The 19,950-nt window shown below is 41.4% G+C and overlaps 1 protein-coding gene across 4 annotated transcripts in view; it reads right to left on the bottom strand.

The window, feature by feature from the left end:
• Positions 1 to 19,950, bottom strand: part of stat6 (signal transducer and activator of transcription 6, interleukin-4 induced) — a 94,366-nt gene that overhangs the window by 8,098 nt on the left and 66,318 nt on the right. For 3 of the 4 annotated variants that reach the window (XM_086046225.1, XM_086046243.1, XM_086046220.1), the window contains exons 8-19: positions 19,238 to 19,354; positions 18,002 to 18,169; positions 15,774 to 15,861; positions 15,567 to 15,689; positions 15,352 to 15,444; positions 14,033 to 14,236; positions 10,327 to 10,421; positions 10,110 to 10,243; positions 9,926 to 9,985; positions 4,092 to 4,247; positions 3,932 to 3,992; positions 3,160 to 3,240 (exon numbers count right to left, since the gene is read on the bottom strand). In XM_086046225.1, the coding sequence (XP_085902351.1) occupies positions 3,160 to 3,240; positions 3,932 to 3,992; positions 4,092 to 4,247; positions 9,926 to 9,985; positions 10,110 to 10,243; positions 10,327 to 10,421; positions 14,033 to 14,236; positions 15,352 to 15,444; positions 15,567 to 15,689; positions 15,774 to 15,861; positions 18,002 to 18,169; positions 19,238 to 19,354 (1,380 nt within the window). The remainder of the gene's footprint in view (positions 1 to 3,159; positions 3,241 to 3,931; positions 3,993 to 4,091; positions 4,248 to 9,925; positions 9,986 to 10,109; positions 10,244 to 10,326; positions 10,422 to 14,032; positions 14,237 to 15,351; positions 15,445 to 15,566; positions 15,690 to 15,773; positions 15,862 to 18,001; positions 18,170 to 19,237; positions 19,355 to 19,950) is intronic. The other variant, XM_086046234.1, reaches the window with a different exon arrangement.

Here is a 19,950-nt window from a genome sequence, read left to right as displayed (position 1 = left end):
ACTGCACACAGTGTGCACAATTTGGGCATTTGTGTCCCACTGAGCAATGCTCACGGAAGGGGATACAAAGACGTAATTGACACGCATTACCGCAATTGGACGGAAGGGTCCAAATCTCTACCTTCGGGTAAATTCATATCTTATATTGAACATGCCATCTACTGTATATCGTGCACCCCTAACAACACATAGAAACTAATCAACAGTACCTCGCCGTTGCGAGGCTTCAAACAGGATGTTCCCAGAGGGAAGTGGCCACTGAAATTAGAACAGGGGTGGGCAAACGTTTGGACTTGCGGGCCACATTGGGATGTAAAATTTGACAGAAGGGCCAGGACAGGAACATTTGCATCGAGTGTTTGGGCCAGATGGCACACGCAAATAAACGAACACACCGATTGACTACCAGTGTGGACTGAGGACTGTGCCTTTCAAACGTGCAAAAGAGCTCTCATGCAGGTAGAACGTTTGTGTCAATGACTACGCAAGTTGCGGCGTTTACACACCTGTTCGTACAAGTCCTCTCCTCGCGTTGTCCCCTTCAGCGACTCCATGCTCAAAAGCTCTTCAATTATCTCAACACTTCCGTAATTTTTTTCTGTTATTTGTGGTAATAAATGTTCATTTATTGAACAATAACAAATACAAAAAAAATCAATTCAATTATTAAAATGTGACTTATAACAAAACAACATCAATCATTCCAACCAGATGAGCCAGAGGATGGAGTAAAAATCAATGTAACATATTACAAATAATAAAATATAAATAATGCAAACAATAAAAAAATCTTACAAACTAGTGTGAAGCAAAGTTCTTTGCAATGAACAACACAAGGAACCAAGTTAAAGAGTAAGGAACAAAGATAAATAATTGGATTGGTGTTATCTTCGTTCCTTGTGCAATTGTTTTTCAAGAACGCAAGGCCTGCCGAATGTGGAGTTCGAACCCGGCTAGAAAGAAATATATATATTTTTTTTTAAATGAAGGGGAAATTAGTGGAAGACGTGAACGAGAACAAAGAGAATAATTGGGATCGAATTCATTATTTGAATGTACCCGGCACGTAACGGTCGCTACATTTTGGCCACAAGGCATCGCTACTTTGAGCCATTTAAAACTCTGAAAGCGGTCAGGGCTAAGAATTGCTGTAAAACTCAACGTATATATATAGTAACTATGGCAACTTCTTCCAGCATGGCTCAAATTCGGCGGGGGAAGAAGCACCTCTCAGTGTCCGCGCCGTTGGAGCCAGCTCCGGCCAAAAAGTCTTCCCTTTTACGCTCAAAACATGCCAAGAAGTGCGAGGCTCAACTATCGCGACAATCCACTTCATAAAGTGGATTCATTTGGTGTGGCGACACGCAGATCCGCAAATGTATTTAGAATGTGTGATGGCTTGCATGAGTGAATGACATCATCGCAAGACAAGACCCATAGGTCCACCAAGGTCAGTGTGCCATCTACTGGGGAAACGCAGGCACCGAAGGGACAAGATTAAATCATTGAACGATACTACCGTATTTTCCGGACTATAAATCACACTTTTTTTTCATAGTTTGGCTGGGGGAGCGACTTATACTCTGGAGCGACTTATGTGTGAAATTATTAACACATTACTGTCATGGATTGTTAGTGCTGACTTCTGACTTATGTTTTGCCTCCCTCTGCAGGCGCTTTAGCGCTAAAGCGCCTGCAGAGGGAGACAAAACATCATAAATACAAGTCACCACTAACAAGCCGTGACAATTACTTTTATATCATTTCACATGTTATTGTAACCAACATAAAGAAACATAGGATACATCCTAAAAGCTATTAAAATGCATGAATAATTTAAACGGTTAAAGCCTAATGTTTTGTTAAACTAACATGCCTTGCTAGTCGAGGAAGCCAGCTTATCCAAACAACTAAACAAACAAACTCCACCGACTCCATGTGTGCAGCGAAGTTGCCTGTTTATATTGTGTAACTGCACAACACAACAATGAACAAGATGAGCCTATGCTAACGATTAACGATCACGATTAGCATTAGCGATAGCGATTAGTATGTTGAGTCAACAACCTACAATCATCCACAATTCAGCTCGTATATAAACGTCATTACACACAATTATCTAAGTTTGTTTCAGACGATGGTTGAACAAGAATAAACCACAAACAGGCAGACATGCTAACGATTAGCATTAGCGATAGCGACTAGTATGTTCAGTCAACAACACAGTACAATCAGCCACAATTCAGCACCTATATAAATGTTGCATGGTCATTACCGGTACACACAATTGTCTAAGTTACTTACAGAGAATGGTTGAATAAGAATGAACCACAAACGGGCAGTTGCCTGCCTCTGGCTGAGGAATTGCATCATGCAGCCACACACGTAAGGAGGAGCACACTCAGCAGAGAGGAGAGGAAGACATAATTATGACCAAATACATAAATACTTTTGGAGACTTGGAAACATTCTACATGGTCGGGATGAATAAAAGACTTATTTAAGCGATCTACAATCATTTTGGTGAGTTTAAAGTTATCTTACCGTAACTTTCTTGTATGCTACATGTAGCATCGTACCTCGGTGGAAATGATGTGTACTAAGCGCACAATTTCCTCCCAAAATGCGACATATACTCCAGGGCGACTTATATATGTTTTTTTCTCCCTCCTTATTATGCATTTTATGGCTGGTGCAACTTGTACTCCGGGGTGACTTATAGTCCGGAAAATACGGTAATTTCTTCTTTTTTTTTTAAAAGTTGTACAAGTTTGGCAGGCTGGATTAAAAAGACCGTAGTTTGCCCATGCCTGCATTAGAGTGTCACAAATTGTCATCAGCATGTTGCAACAGATATACAAAGAGACTGGAAGAGTCACAGAAAGGCATAAAAAGTAGAAATACTTGTAGTCGATTCATGGATCAAACAACTATTGTGAATTTTGCCATTCAACAATTTGTATTGAAATATTGCAGTTGGGCATGTGCGGTCCAAAAAGTTTAAAGAAGGTCAACTTAAGTTCACCTGTAACGTTATCGTGTGAAAAAGCCGAATATCCCTAACTTTCTGTGAGTAGTCTATCTTGGTTTGAATACCAGAATTCCAATTTTTGCTAACCACAGATGTAATACATACTGTATGCAATAAACATGACCTACACTTGATAAGTGGCAGCATTGTGGAGGCTCTCAGTCTGATGTGCCACACTGGCAGCATTAGCTGCAACTGAACCAGTCTCCCTGCAAAAAAAGAATGCAAAACATATTCAAACAACCAGATAATATCTCAAAATCACATTAACTACTAGTGGCTGGAACATTTAGGCCAGGGGTGTCAAACTCATTTTACATTGTGGGCTACATACGGCCTCTGTAGATGTGAAGTGGGCCGGACCATTAAAATTATTTACACCATACTCTGCAATAAATAACCAACATATCATGTATTTCCTCTGTTTTGGTGTAAAGAAGCACAAGAACATTAGGAAAATGTTGAAATAATGAATGAAATAATGAATAATGAACATTCCTTTTACAAAACATTTCATGAAACACCTTAGATTTACTTAGACAAATGTGCAATTTACTTTTATCATTCACATATTTGCATTGCAACTGATCCCACTGATTGTACGAAGGCACAAAACTTTAACAAGTAATTAGTATTGAATAATATGGTAATGCACTTTAAGATTAAACGAGATTTATAAAGAAAGGAATTTTTAAACAATGTTTTCTACTCTGATCAAAACAGTGTACCCCTAGCGGATAATGCACGAATTGCATCATGTTAAAATATTAATTCTCTGTCTTTTATGCATTTTTTCACATTTAAATGACCCTGCGGGCCTGATTGGACGTCCTTGGGGGCCGGTTCCGGCCCGCGGGCCGTATGTTTGACATTAATGATTTAGGCTAAGAAGTTTCTTACATGCCCACTTTAGTATGCAGTGAAACCGGGATGTAGCCATCAATGGTGGACGTTGGGGGCACTAAACAAACAAAATCAAATTAAAATAAATGCACTTGATAGCAACTTGTCAGTGTGCGCATAATTTAAAAATAACGATAAGATGAGATGAGGCCATTACCTGAATAGTACTTTTTGAAAACGGCATGTTTTGGGAAGTCAGGGTAGAGGAATGTGATGTCATTGATGTCCCTGATGCGGTCGCCAAGACTTCGGATGTCCAGACCTCTCTTGGTGAAGGGCTGGATGTTCTTGATGATTTGTTTGTGTTCACCCACTAGGGAAAGCACAATCAAATGATTTCAATACTGATAACATCGAGTTGCAATTAAAAAACGTGAATGACCGAAACCGGAAATAAAATGTGATCTGTCCTTCATCCAAATCATAACAATAGACAAACACAATTTTCTAATGAAAACACAATTACTGTATATGTTTCCATGATTTTATGAACAGGAAGTGGCACAATACAGGATGGAAAAGCATGAAAACTTTGGGATTTAATAACTGGTTGGACCTCTTTCGGCAGCAATAACCTCAACCAAATATTTCCTGTTATTGCAGATCGGACCTGCACAAATGTTCAGTTCGAATTTTGGACCATTCCTCTTTACAAAACGGTTTCAATTTGGCAATATCTTGCGATGTCTGATGTGAATCGCTTTCTTGAGGGCATGCAACTCCAGAAGTCACCCAAACAAAATAGACTTACAATTGCGAGCTCCCGACCACCGGTTTATAAAGCTACCACCAATTAAGGCAAATCATCGGAGGCATACAGTTTACTAAATGTTGCTGGTCCGTTATGAGTCATCTGTCAGCGGCAAGGGTACCTGTCCGTCATTCGTCAATCCGTCATTTTTCATGACGAACTGAATTGTAATCGTCAGTCCGTTAATCAGTCTGTCATTTCAGTCTGTCAATTAGTCTGTCAGATGTCCGTTGGTCCATTAGTCAGTCCCCCCAAAAAAACATCAGAAAAACGGGCGTTGGCCAGTGACGGACTCACACTGACGGACACGTTTAGTGACGATTACATTGACGGATGAAAACACACTTCCGTCATTCGTCAGTCCGTCTATTTTAAAAGGTATCCCGAAATTCGGCAATCGTCAGCAAAACGGACGGCTGTCAATGACGGACTGATGGACCGGTACGTCAGTGTGACGGAATGCCCACCTCTGCAAATCATTAATAACGACCAATCAAGACTCCCCTGTTTTCTGAAGCTGAGCCATGATTGGGTCATTATCTGAGCTCTGAGCAACTGTGATGTCATTTTCAGTCGACAGCAAATGGCAAAATAGCCACCCCCTGAGATGATGGGTGGATTTTGCTGCTTAACTCATATTCCTCAAACACAATATTAATCAGAATGTTGTGTATCAACTAGTGGGCCTGCATAGAACATATTCTTGAAAAAAATATGTTTGGGTTGACTTCCGATTTAAATGTGCATTGCTATCCAATAGTTGAACATTACTTGGGTAATTACAATGAAGTACCTAAGAATACATCGAGCTCGCTTATTTTGCTGTGTGAAAAAATATATTTCTTTCATTAGATAAAAAAATTCTCTAGGAACATAAATATCGCAATGATATCGATATCGCTATGTTCAAGAACCATATCACATATCGTATGTTTTTCCAATATCGTGCAGCCCTATGAGCCATGATCAGTCTTTATTGAGCCCTGAGCAACTGTGATGTCATTTTCAGTTGACAGCAAGTGGAAAAATGGCCACCCCCTGGGATGGACAAAAACGAGTAGATTTTACTGCCAAACTCATATTCCACAAATGCAATATTAATCAGAATGGCATGTTTCTACTTGTGGGCCTGCATAGAACATATTCTTGTAAAGAATATTTCGGGGTTGACTTTCCCTTTAAATCTTCATGTTCATTCATGAGGTCGTGGGTCAGGAAAAAAAGATGAGCACCGGTGATGTCAATCAGGGAGGAGCAGGTGGAGCACTCCCAGATACAGACACAGATTAATAAATAAATTGCCAAAGTAGTGAACTGCTTGGAGTAAAATGCCAATTTTGACAGAATAACAGATATGCTATTCATCCATACATTTAGACATTTGTCTGGAGCCTTTTTTGTTTTGTTTTTAAAGTAATATTTAAGTAATTTGCTGATGATAAATTATGAATTTAATACGCTGATTGGGTCAAACTAATTTAAACGTTGACCGTTACCTACTAGTAATCTATACAATACTTCTAAATTACAGTAGGCCATATATAAACTGTATTACAACATAATGACCAATTTAATATGTTTGCAAATTGCATTTGAAGCAATTTGAAACAAAAATGAACACAAAAAATTTGACTTCATATTATAGACTACACAAGAAATTTTACTTAAGTCACAGTAGTAATGTTCAGCGTGGTTTCTATTTTTGTGCTAGTAAAAGTAGTGCATATTTGCATAAGATATGTTATTTAAAATAAATCCCTCGTGCCGATTGCGAAGTGGAGGCTGTGCCCTAAACATTTGGAAGGCTTGTCCGGGCAATAGATTCTGTTATCTTTTTGTGTCTCTGATGTTGATGGGTGGGGGTTGCTGCGTACAGTGTTTCAACAAATCTGACTCGGTGTTTTCTTACTTTGGTGTATCATAACATCATCGTAAACCAAACGATGGTTGAATAGATTTGTCGCGTTGCCGGTGAGTGCAGAGACAACTTGCACTTTATACGTCTTTGCTCACCGTCTTCCATGGCAAACCCAAAACGTAAGTAAATAAGCGATTTCGACTTGCCTTGCTTGTTTACAAGTCGTTCCTGTGGCGGTTCGTGTGCCATTTTTAGGTCTGTTACTCTATTAAAACGTTGAGTAGGAGCGTGTGCAGTGTGACTTGCCGGAGTGGCCTCAAAACAACTCAAAATTAGTATTAATAATCGTTTTGTTACGATTATGCCAATTTTGTAATCGTGGAGTGTAATAATCGAAAATGTAATTGAATTTTGATTAATTGCACAGCCCTATGTTGTAACATATACACACACAGAATACGTGTGTTGAATAAACAGCCAATTTCCATAGCTCTTCGTGCTGGTGAGATTGCGACATGGGCTAGATATTAACATGCATGTGCATTTGGATAAGCGGCTCTCAAATATGCGCGCTGCATTCAATGATACCGGTATCAATAACCAGATTCTATTTGTTCGTACTCGCCGATGCCGATACCAGCATTTTAATGCTGTATCGGGATACTTGCCGATACCAGTATCTGTATCGGAACAACACTAGTTACAAGGTCTGGGAACTCATTGTCCGTGGGTGAAGACTGCCCACCCAGTGAGATTCTTGAAAAAAATATATACTTTTAAATTTTTTGTAAATTATTATGAAATTATTTTTGAATTTGTGTTTTTTTTATTGTATTGAATATTTAGAATAGCATAATTGTGGTTGTCTAAGGAGGATCTGAACTTCATATTATTCAGTTTGTCATTTTATTTGAATATAAAATATAGGAGGATTGTGCTCAGTGAGAGAAATATTCAGGCCCATCCATTAGCCACCTTATGGCTCCGCCCCTGTCCTATTGATATTAATGTCTCAGAGATTTACCTTTTTACTAGCACTACACTAGTTTGTGTTGTATTTTTGTAACTGCAGATAATTTCAGCTGTAATTCTGTGTTTTTATTTTAGATCTATAATTGTTATTTTGTTTCAGTTTATTATATTATATGTTAGTGCACAATTGACAAGCTGTGTCATATGCATTTTTGGTGTCCGTCGTGAGCGTCAGCTGCGTCCCACATTGTCCCCCACAAGCATACTCCCTGTCCCACATCTGCTGAGTTTGGATCTGGTCACTCTACCTAACCGTGGTGAAGGGGTTTGTCTGTCCCAAATGATCCTAGGAGCAAAGTTGTCTGGGGCTTTACGCCTCCAGCATGGTCAACCATGGCAAACGGGTCCTAGGTGAGGGACCAGAGCAGGCATGGCTGAAAAGACCCCTGTGATAAATACAAACATTGGATTACGTTCTCCTTTGCCAGGGCGTGGGTCACCGGGGGCGCCACTCTGGAGCCTGGGCTGGAGGTGGGGCTCATTGGTGAGCTCCTGGTGGACTCAGCCCAAAAGGACAACATGGGTCCTTCTTCCCATAGGCTGTGGGAAAGGTCAAAGGTGTCGGGTGCTCTGTGAGCTGGGCGGCAGCAAAAGGCGGTCCGATCCCCGACTACAGAAACTTGCTCTAGGGACATGGAATGTCACCTCTCTGGCAGGGAAGGAGCCCGAGCTTTTGTGCGAGGCAGAGAAGTTCCGACTAGATATAGTTGGGCTTGCCTCCATGCACATCTTGGGCTCTGGTACCAGTCCTCTCGAGAGGGGTTGGAATCTCTTCCACTCTGGTGTTACCCACGGCGCAGAGCAGGTGCGGGCATACTTATTGCCCCCAGGCTTGGCATATGTACGTTGAGGTACACTGCAGTGGACGAGCGGGCAGGCTTCCTGCGCCTTCGGGCAGGGGGATGCGACTGTTCTTTGTGCCTATGCACTAGGGATGTGCGCGACTAGTCGTTTAACCGTCTACGATTTATTAAACGTTTAATATTTTACAAGTTGGTTAAACGCTGCATTATCACGCATCTTGTTCCTCACGTCTCTCTGCCTCTGTAAACAAGCCAAGCACCAAGAGAGAGAGAGTTGCTCCTCTCTCCCCCGCCCACATAGTAGGGGCCGGGACACTAAGTTTGGGGAAGAAAAGAGATGTTGAAGCCCCCATGAAAAACAACGTCACCGTTTGGCAGTATTTTGATGCAGCAGATGACAACAAGGTCGTCTGTAGGCTTTGTAAGCATAAACACGCTTACAACCACTCTACCGCAGCGATGAGAAACCACATCCAAAGTAAATCTCGATGTGAATGAGAGCGTTTGTTCCAGCCAGGCGCATGTGCGGCGTGCAGCCTCGGGCTCCTGCCGCAAGCTGCGTAGCAACAGTAGCACGTTAGCTCGCCCCCCCGCTCAGCTCCTCGTCCCGGACGGCAAGCGTGGGCAGCGGCGGTGGCGACTCTGGGTGCGGCGGGCCCTTCCCACAGATCTCCAAAGCTGCAGCGGCCGCTGGGACACCGCGGTGGCAGCAGTCGCCCTTCGCGGGGTCGGTAATCCGGGCCGATGCGGCCGGCTCATTCGGCCGACGCGGCCGGCTCATTCGGCCGACGCGGCCGGCTCATTCGGCCGACGCGGCCGGCTCATTCGGCCGACGCGGCCGGCTCATTCGGCCGACGCGGCCGGCTCATTCGGCCGACGCGGCCGGCTCATTCGGCCGACGCGGCCGGCTCATTCGGCCGACGCGGCCGGCTCATTCGGCCGACGCGGCCTCGATGCGGCTTATGACCCAAAGTCAGAATCGACTAAATACGTGTAAGTGCAATATTGAGGCAACAAGTTCAACACACAAATGCACATATCTAGCTAATATTTAGCTTATATCATGCGAAGCAGCAGCTACTGTACATACAGATACATCAGGTACCATATGATTACACAAATTGCTTAGATTAGATAGACTTTCCTTGCTTGCCCTTAAAACGCAGCGTTGTTTGTCATATATATTTTCTTTCTAAAGCAAGACAAGGTTAGCCAATCAATTGGTGTTCAGTAGCATGCTTTCAATAACAGCTGCATTATTGTATTGTCTTGAACTTCTCAAAAATAAAGCTATTGTGAAAAAGAACACAAAAACATTTACTAAAATAAATATAAATATAGAATTTAAATTAAACTGTCCTGAATGTTTGGGCTAAAATAGCCCCTACTATAAATACACAAAACATTTGCATTTTCAACTTTGAATTCAATATGTATTAAAGTTTTCTTGCTTATAGACTAATCGACTAGTCGTAAATAAAATTTGAGACAAATTAGTCGAAATTCCCATTCCTACTATGCACCAAACAGCAGCTCAGAGTACCCACCCTTTCTGGAGTCCTTGGAGGGTGTGCTGAAAACCCTGGCCTTTCTGGACTGACCCAGAGCTATTATTAGAGCAAATTTGTAATGTTGTTAAAGGAATGCTTCTCTGACTGCATCACTCAAAAGCCAACATTATAGTCTTTGCAAAGGTTAAGTTTTTGAAACAGCATCATAGCCTGGACTCACTCTCTGATGCAGCCACATAAGCGATGGTGATGCCTCCGATCTCAGAGTCGCTAAAGCGCAGCAAAAAGGTTCCGTTGGGCCTCTCTTTGAGAATCAGGTGTAGATGTTGCTTTCCAATGAAACCAAATATGAGCCTTGGGGAGAAAGCAGAGTTTGTTAGTTATTACTAATGGCATGGTCCTGATATCTACTGCAAAAAGAAGAAGAGTCTTCACACCCATCACTCCAGTATGCTCTGAGGTGTTTTTTCGTCAGGTCCATCACTCCCTCAAACCACTGCCAGAACGTAAAGAGTCGACCTGGGAGCACTTCCTGTAAGATTGACATACTCACACAATTTAAAGCGTCTGTAGTTGACTGTTAACGCAAACAGATATGACCGCTGATCTACTAACCAGGCACGCATCCGGGGACAGGTATACAGTCATCCCTTGCTACTATGCTTCAACTTTCGTGCTTGAGGTGCATTGCGGATTTTTCAGAAGCATTCATAACAAATTAAAAATGAATCAACACAGCCATATCGGCAGCTATATTGCAGAAAGACGCATTGTTTCAAGGATATAAATTGACGCTGAGGCTTTGTACATACACGCAGGCACTCATAAAAGGCGGTGACTGGTTCCAAGCGCGAGCTCGACCAACGAGGGTACAACTGGATTTACTTTTTCCACTGGGTACTATATTTGAGATGACTGGGTGCACATCAGCGCAGCCTCTTGCTTAGTCTCGTCCACTATTCAATTGTGCCATTGATTTAATCAGTCAAGCCGGATACTTTCTCCTCTGTATTTGTAATGATGTATTTGCTCTAATAAAGTTTTGTAAAAATCGGATAATACAGTACAACAGCTTATGTTTATATGTCGTGAACGCAGCGCGCTCCCGGCCGGCACGACTTAGACATCGCCAAATAAATTGTGAAAGTGTTTGTTAGTTTTGTTTTAGGTTGTCTTAAAACAGCTTACCTTAACTACAATCCCGCGTTGCAGTTTATCCAAAGGACTTTATTGATGTTATTGTGCAAAGATAAAGTTAATGCATGATCCCCCTCCGGTGGCCATGCTTCTTCATTTTTAAATGAAGTAGGAGGCAACAAAGCGAACGAAGAAGAAGAAGTGGCCGTTTTCACTTTCACTTTTCACGACAACGACAATCGTTTTAAAGTGCAGGATTGGATAAATTACACTATGGCATTCTAGTTAAGGTAAGTCAATTTTATGATAAAAATGAAAACTTTAACGTAATTTTTAGTAGGGATGGGAATTTCGACTAATTTGCCCGCCAACTAGTCTTAAATTTTATTTGCGACTAGTCGACTAGTCTATGAGCAAGAAAACTTGAAATTTAATGCATATTGAATTCAAAGTTTAAAATGCAAATGTTTTGTGAATTTACAGTAGGGGCTATTTTAGCCCAAACATTAAGGACAGTTTGTTAATTCAAATTCTATTGATGTAACAACAACTGACTGAATAAAAGTGAACAATTGAAAGAGAAATACATGTCTGATACATTTGCCAATGCAATGCATGGCATTCATTATGAATAATGTAATGAGTAATGGTGCCGACTCCCAGTCCAGCAGGGTCTCATTCGCCACAGGCGACGGCTTTATTTTCTAGTGCCCACGTACCCATCACACTCCGCAGGAGACCACCCAAGTTTTCAGCTGTGTGTCTTTCCTCCAAGGCACAAGAAGCACACAGCTGCGGAGATGTCCTTCGCCCACATACGTTATACACATCATAGTCATGTAATATTCGGTGGCTATGGACGTCCATCCGTCTGTAGTTAAGGCATTGGCCACATAGCTGACCCTCTCAAACACTCGTAGTATCTCCTCTTTCATTTGGTTATGGCTACTCTCGAGTTGGGGGGTTATTGTTTTGCGACTTGGCACCATGTACTCAGACTCGATATACAGCATTAATTTTTCGAACCGTCTGCCCTCAACAGTGGCAGCATATCACGTTATTTTACAAATTAGTACGGTAATCTTTGCTGTGCGGTGAGCATCGCAGCGCCTGGCTGGAACAAACGCTCTCATGCTCGTCTGACTGGCCCCACCGCCATCGACCTGCAGATTCACATCGAGATTTACTTTGGATGCGGTTTCTCGTCGCTCCGAGAGAGTGGTTGTAAGCGTTTATGCTTACAAAGCCTACAGACGACCTTGTTGTCATCTGCTGCATCAAAATACTGCCAAACGGTGCCGTTGTTTTTCGTGGTAGCTTCGACATCTTCAGAATTTACTTTTCTTCCTCAAACTTAGTGTCCCCGCCCCTACTATGTGTGCGTGCGGGCAGGGTGGGGGTGGGGGGAGCAATTCTCCTTCTTGGTGCTCAGCTTGTTGACAGCGGCAGAGGCGTGAGGAACAAGATGCGTGATTCTTAATGCAGCGTTTAACCCACTAGTAAAATACTAAACGTTTAATAAATCATAGACGGTTAAACGACTAGTCGCGCACATCCCTAGTTTTTAGAGAACGTTCCATCGTGCCCTTCAGCTGCCGAGGTCGAAGCTAAATTCTTATCACAGCCTGCAGCTTGGTATTTATTATTCATTTCGCATTTTTAAAGTTAAATTGATTGTTTAACAAGTATTTAGAAGTCTGGGAACCATGCCGGGGGTTTGCAACAGCGTAACAGAGGCGCAAATCCCCCCAAATAAAACTGTGCAATAAATGTCATATAAAATAATAATCATAATAATAATAATAATAAGTCCGACGCTACTTTGCGGTTTTTCACCTATCGCGATGAATGAGGGATCACTGTATTCAAATAGACAAATCACATTGCACGTGCTTGATTCATCAAACATAAGGAATCACAAATGTCGAATACCATATCTAAAGGCAGGTGCAAACTGGTACGCACAGCAGTGCCTGCATAGCGTAGTCAAAATGAGAGGCAGCAAGGAGAACTTTTCTGCTTGTGTAAACATTTTTGAAATGCCAGGAGCCAAAATTATTGCAACATATTGTTTATTCAGTAGAGGTGGGCATTTTACAAGATTTTGCTCGTCCATCATTCATTATCCGTCAGCGGCCTGGGTACCCGCCCATCATTCGTCAGTCCGTCCGTCATTTTTCAAGTCGAACCAAATAGCAATCGTCAGTTGGTCAGTCAGTCAGTCGCGGTTAGTGACGACTACTCTGATGGACGAAAATCCGCTGCGTCAGAGCTTAGTTCGTCATTTTTAAAAAGTGTCCTGTCATTCGTCAATCGTCAGCAAAACTGTGCGACGGAATGCCCACCTCTACTGTTCAGCAATGTAATTTTGGAGCTTGTGAATGATTGAAGGACTGACTTGGAGTCAGTCACAAAAAGGAGTCACGTCATATCACCTGAAAAAACATCTTTCAACTCTTTCCTTGCGACTGGGTTTTGAACTTAGCGTACAGTGACAATTGCTCCACAACGACCTGGTGGGATATATTACAGCCACTGGAGGCTTTAAAGCGGAAGAGTCAACCCGAACATATTTTTTTCAAGCATATGTTTCCAGCAGGCCCATTACTTGAAACATGGCATTCAGATTAATTTTGCGTTTGTGGAATATAAATTAAGCAGCAAAATGCACTCGTTTTTAGCCATCCCCGGGGGCGGCCATTTTGTCTTCTGTCGACTGAAAATGACATCACAACTGCTCACAATGACCAATCACGGCTCAAATTCAGAAAACAGGTCAGCCGTGGTTGGTCGTTGTGAGCAGTTGTGATGTCATTTTCAGTCGACAGAAGACAAAATGGCCACCCCCAGAGATGGCTAAAAACGAGTGGATATTAACACTTATTCCACAAACGCAAAAATAATAAGAATGCTGTGTTTCAACTTGTGGGCCTGCTGGGAACATATGCTTGAAAAAAAACATGTTAGGGTTGACTTCCGCTTTAAGATGATATATTTTCATTTTACCTTATTGAACTGTGCCCAGGAAACCATCATGTTACTGAAGTCATCTGTGAAATCTGGTTTGTCAAATATCTTCTGGGCCAGGAAGTGTTGATTGTAGTGGTCGAGGTTGTGAAGCGTCTGGACCTCTGAGGTGAATTTACTGTTGAGAGTGCTGCACATGAGCTTCCAGGGCACACGCTCAGGCACTACAAATGGCACTCTGTCCTGACGACATCAACAGAGGCATCAGTGTGAATGGAAACTATTTCCATTTTGGTGTTGATGAGCAATAAACAAAGGACATCAACAGAGGCATCAGTGTGAATGGAAACTATTTCCATTTTGGTGTTGATGAGCAATAAACAAAGGTAACTTTTCCACAACATTTCCAACATTTCTGGAGTTGGAACAGTCATCGTACATGCAAATCCCATTTCCTTGAGGCACTTTCTTACAGTTGGATCACAGACACTGACTCCAGTTTCCTCCCATTTGTTACTCATTTGTTTTGCTGTGAATTTTCTGTATTCAAGACATACTGCATTCATTTTCTGTGTTGATGCTTTGACGTCTCTCTTGGTCTACCAGTATACGTGTGTGCTTTTATCAGTCTTCCCATGTTGTTTGGTCTTGGTCCAGAATCTAGACAAAGCTGACTGAACAACAAACATCTTGCATGATGATTTACTTATTTTTAGAAGTTTGCTGATATTATATATTATTATAATATTATCATAATATTAATAATCTCCTTTGTTTCAGTTGACATCTCTCGCACATGAGCCATGAGTCATGTCAGTGCTCTCCAAATTGTGATCACCCCTGTTTAACTGCAGACTAATGATCAGATCTAATCTGATGCAAGCGTGAATTTGGGGAATGGAAATGTACAGTGTGATTCCATAATTTCTTCATCAGAATTGAGTGATTCTATAATTGCGTTCCCCTCTGCTTGGTCTAGAAATATAACTGTTACTACTACCACATTTCAGTGTTTCTTAAAGCCAGAAAGTTGCCATTTGAAACGGCTTTGGTTTTGTGTCATGTCTGTGACCTGTTTTTTTCTACAAATTTAAAAGAATGGAATAACATCCTGTGAGACTCTGAGATCCTCTGATTCCATATTTTTTGCCAGAAGTTCTAGTATTGTCACATGACATTTACTGGTAATCTTAACTGAAAGACTGCATGTTTAGGGAAAAAAGATTTGGATTTTGGAATGAATAGAGTTGAGGGAAATGTTTCGCTCAAGTGGAAGTTTGGGCATTAGCAAATAATGCATTGTGGGGTGGAACGTTTAACTACCACTGTACGGTGAAAAAGCATAGGTTTTCCCTTACTGGCTCGGAAAAAGCACAATCCCAAATGATGGTAGCCAGTGCATTGTTGTCTTGGCTGCCATGGACAATGACGACGAGTGGTAAAGATATCATCTGGAATGACACATACATTCATCGTTGCATAGTTAGATTGAGGTTTACTGTAGTATACATTTCAGCGAAGTAGCCAGTGCAGTTGAATCAGTAAAATGATGAAGCACATTTAAAAAACAAACCTGGATTTTATAGGGAGTGTCACAGCCTGTGATGGTGATCTCTGTTGAAAAGAGGAGAGCAAACTTTTCCTCGGTCACAGACTCAGACCCCTTTCTGTCTGCTCTCTTGATCTTTTTGATGGACTGTTGCATACAAGTTCAAATTTTAAGTTGTTACCAGTGTGAACTCATTTCAATGGTTTAGGCTAAGTGTAGCGTAGTACATACCATATTCCTGAAGGTGGCACATGTGCTCTTGCTAGCTGTGTTATGTTCTAGGATGGCTGTGTTATTGATCACTGCTTGAGCATCGTCACTGCAGATAAAAACACATATCATGAGTTTCCTGGCCTCAAAATCCCCAGAATGTATTAACTAACGTCTATGATATCAATGTTATTTTGTTCTTATATTTGTCACATCTCACCATTTAAAATCAGAATCAGAACAGTGGTTGAGAAGTCCAAAAAAAATAGAAAATCTGAAACTCTATACAAAGGACGAAAACGCTAGATACAGGAAGTAACTGTCCTCTTAAAAGTGAGGAGTCAAACAACCAATGAACTCGTGTTTTGTCCCATCATGTTAAATAAAGAGCATCCATATCTGCCGACACAACTTCATTCAAGATCACCCTCAAACAAGTGTCGACAACCTTAAAACGGAAGTCAACCCAAACATCTTTTTTTTCAAGAATATGTTCCCAGCAGGCCCACAGGTGAAACACAGCATTCCTATTAATTTTGCGTTTGTGGGATATAAGTTAAAGCAGAAGTCAACCCAAACATATATTTTTCAAGAATATGTTCCCAGCAGGCCCACGAGTTGAAACACGGCATTCTGATAAATTTTGCGTTTGTGGAATAAGTGTTAATCCACTCGTTTTTAGCCATCTCTGGGGGCGGCCATTTTGTCTTCTGTCGACTGAAAATGACATCACAACTGCTCACAACGACCAATCACAGCTCAGATTCAGAAAACAGGTGAGCCGTGATTGGTCGTTGTGAGCAGTTGTGATGTCATTTTCAGTCGACAGAAGACAAAATGGCCGCCCCCAGAGATGGCTAAAAACATTTTGCTGCTTAATTTATATTCCACAAACGCAAAATTAATCAGAATGCCGTGTTTCAACTAATGGGCCTGCTGGGAACATATTCTTGAAAAAAATATGTTTGGGTTGACTTCCCTTTCAGAAGCAAATTGCACTCATTTTTAGTCATCTCTGGGGGCGGCCATTTTGTCTTCTGTCGACTGAAAATGATATCACTGCTCACAACGACCAATCACGGCTGACCTGTTTTCTGAATCTGAGCCGTGCAGTGCTTCTCAATTATTTTCTGTTACGCCCCCCCAAGCAAGAAGAAAACAATTCGCGCCTCCCACCCCACCACCCACGCTCCGCCGCAACTATAAATAATAGCATTTATCTATCAAATAGTTATAGGTACACCTCTGCATAACATCGTATCCTTGTTAACATAAAGAAAACAAAAAGAAAGATATATTTCAACTTACAAGAATAACCTTATTAACAGTGTTTACTAGTCTGTAAAAGAAAAGATTTTAAGTGCATCAATTTGCCTGAAATTAAAAAAATAATAGTATGCTTTTTTAAGCTGTAAACACTTTTGACAGACTTATTGCACCATTTGCTGCTGAAAATAGAATTAAACAAAATCAATAAATAATAAATTCAAATTGACTTCAGCAACATTAACTCAGGAGCACAATATATAAAACACTTTAACGTACAAAACAAAAATGAATACAACAATTTGTGATGATTTTTTTAAACTTTTTTTTTTATCAAAATGAGGAAGCCAAAATTAATGGCTACAATGAGCACGTTTTGCAGCGCACAGCTTCTCAAAGCGAGCTTTGAAGCAAGATACTGCAACTCTCATCTCCTGCTCAATGTTTAGCTGGGACCTGTACTTGGTCTTCAGTGCAGCAATAGCACCTTAATTTATTTGGCTTCATGCTGTCTGCTGCCAGCATTTTTAGACACAGCAAACACACCAGTCTTTCGTTGTCTCCCACTGTAGTCACAGTGAAGCCAAGCGCTACATAATGGTTCCTCATATTTGCGCGTCTTTGCTTTCGGGTGACTTTCTTTTGACTCACTATCTTCGTTTCTCTCTGCCTTTCTTTTTCATCCCTGTTAAAAATGTTTTCATGTTGTCTAAGGGTTTGTTTACTGCACTTCACATCGCATTGCAAAACAAATCTACACCGTGGAGTTAATACTCGCTGCGCACAATGGGCAGTTAAGCGCCACTGCCACCTGCTGGAGTGGATGTGCAATTACATGTTATTGTAGTACGGCGGGGAAAAAAGCATGTTTCCCAGGGTCACACACGCCCCCCTCAGCATCGCACCGCGCCCCCCCAGGGGGTCAAGCCCCAGTATTTGAGAAGACTGGGTTAGTGTATGTGAATACATTATGAGTTACACACCTGGGTATGATGTTCAGGTTTCTGGCTTGAAGTTCATTAATGATTTGTGCCTTTAGCACCACAGGCTTTCCGGGTGCTACTTTCTCACCCAGCAGATACCGCACAGTTGTGGAGAACTTAGATTGTGTCTTAATAACTTGAGGCGGCTGCTTGTCCACCACAAGAGAGCTTGAGGGAATAAATAAACACAAGGTCAAAGTAAAAACATTTTAGTTTGACATGGAGGTGTTCATTTCATAATATGTCTATTACTGTTATCACAGCTGTGTAGAGCCATAGTGTATCATACTCAGCGAGCTGCATCTAGTATTTTGACCCTTTCATGTACAGTGGTACCTCTACTTACGAATGTCTCTTCATACGAAATTTTCAAGTTACGAAACGCCTCAAGAGGAAAATATTGCCCCTAGTTACGAAAGAAATTTCAGGATACGAAAGGTAAACGTATGGGCTGATACCGCAGTATGGGCTGCTCCTCGCAGATCCGGAGTTTCCTGAACGCAACATACTCGTAGCTGCTCTGCCATTGGCTAGCCTAGCATCTTCCTGGCATCCCATTAGCTAAGAGGGACCTCTACCGTATGTGTCTATGTGTGCAGGTAGACACGTAGATAGATAGATATGTGATAGATATGTCTATGCAGCGTCCTCGTCATTCGCCCCTCGGGCCATGAGGTGTTCCGATAGTTTTACGTGAATTAGAAACGAGGAAAAGGAAAAAAAGAGAAAATCCTTTTTTTTGTCCATACAAACCAAGCAAGAGATAATAGAAAAGTATGAAAGGGGGATGCATTTGGTTGATCTCGCCAAAGAATATGACCGTAATGTATCGACAGTCGCCACATTATTAAATCAGTTCTTTACAAAACGCCAGGCAAAAAACGCTTCTGAGAGAGATCATGAACCAAAGAGGGCAAAATGCGATGAGGACAATTAAAAGGTAAACGACCATCATTTTTATTCCTTACTCTATTCTTAGTTTTTTTACATTATACACAACTCTCATTTATTGTGCAATAATCTAATTGTAACATGTATTTGTTACACGTTTTCATGCATTTTTATGCTTTATAAAACATTTATGTCTCAATATTGGGGGGCTTGGAACGGATTAGAGCATTTACATGGAAAACGCGGCTCTACTTACAAAATTTTCTACTTAAGAAATTTCTTCCAGAACCAATTAATTTCGTAAGTAGAGGTACCACTGTATCTAAATGACGTAAATGAACCTACCTTTGAACGAGAAGCTGCAGAAGTTGTCTTAGCCTTTCCTGTAACTCTGGGAATGGTTCCACGACCAGCATTAATTCCTGCCTCAGCTTCCCATTCACGCCAAGAAGCTGCTCACACCTGACACATGAGGATATAAGAAACATTAAAGCGAAAGTCAACCCAAAGATATTTTTTTCAAGAATATCTCCCCAGCAGGCCCACTTGTTGAAACACGGCATTCTGATTAATTTTGCCTTTGTGGAATATAAATTAAGCAGCAAAATGCACTCGTTTTTAGCCATCTCTGGCGACTGACCTGTTTTCTGAATCTGAGCTGTGATTGGTCGTTGTGAGCAGTTGTGATGTCATTTTCAGTCGACAGAAGACAAAATGGCCGCCCCCAGAGATGACTAAAAACGAGTGGATTAACACTTATTCCACAAACGCAATATTTATCAGAATGCCCTGTTTCAACTAGTGGGCTTGCATATAACATATTCTTGAAAAAAAAATTGTTTGTGTTGACTTCCCCTTTAATCCCAACAATTTCCAGGATTTTGTAGTGTTATAACAGGATGATGAGTGACTACCCCCATAAGTGTGAAGTGTCGGGGCAAGTAGCACTGTAGCACTGCTCGACTTATTGCATCAGGAGTCAGAACATCACACAACTCAAAACTAACTTAGATTTCACTCACCAACAAGTCAAGGAACTTAAAATAAAGAAAAAATAA

The sequence above is a fragment of the Filicampus tigris genome, chromosome 1 (assembly GCF_054856515.1).
Source record: "Filicampus tigris isolate MCC_2025a chromosome 1, RoL_Ftig_1.0, whole genome shotgun sequence".
Taxonomy (NCBI): domain Eukaryota; kingdom Metazoa; phylum Chordata; class Actinopteri; order Syngnathiformes; family Syngnathidae; genus Filicampus; species Filicampus tigris.
The sequence above is the reverse complement of the archived record's forward strand: the minus strand, read 5'-3'. Positions and strand labels throughout refer to the sequence as shown.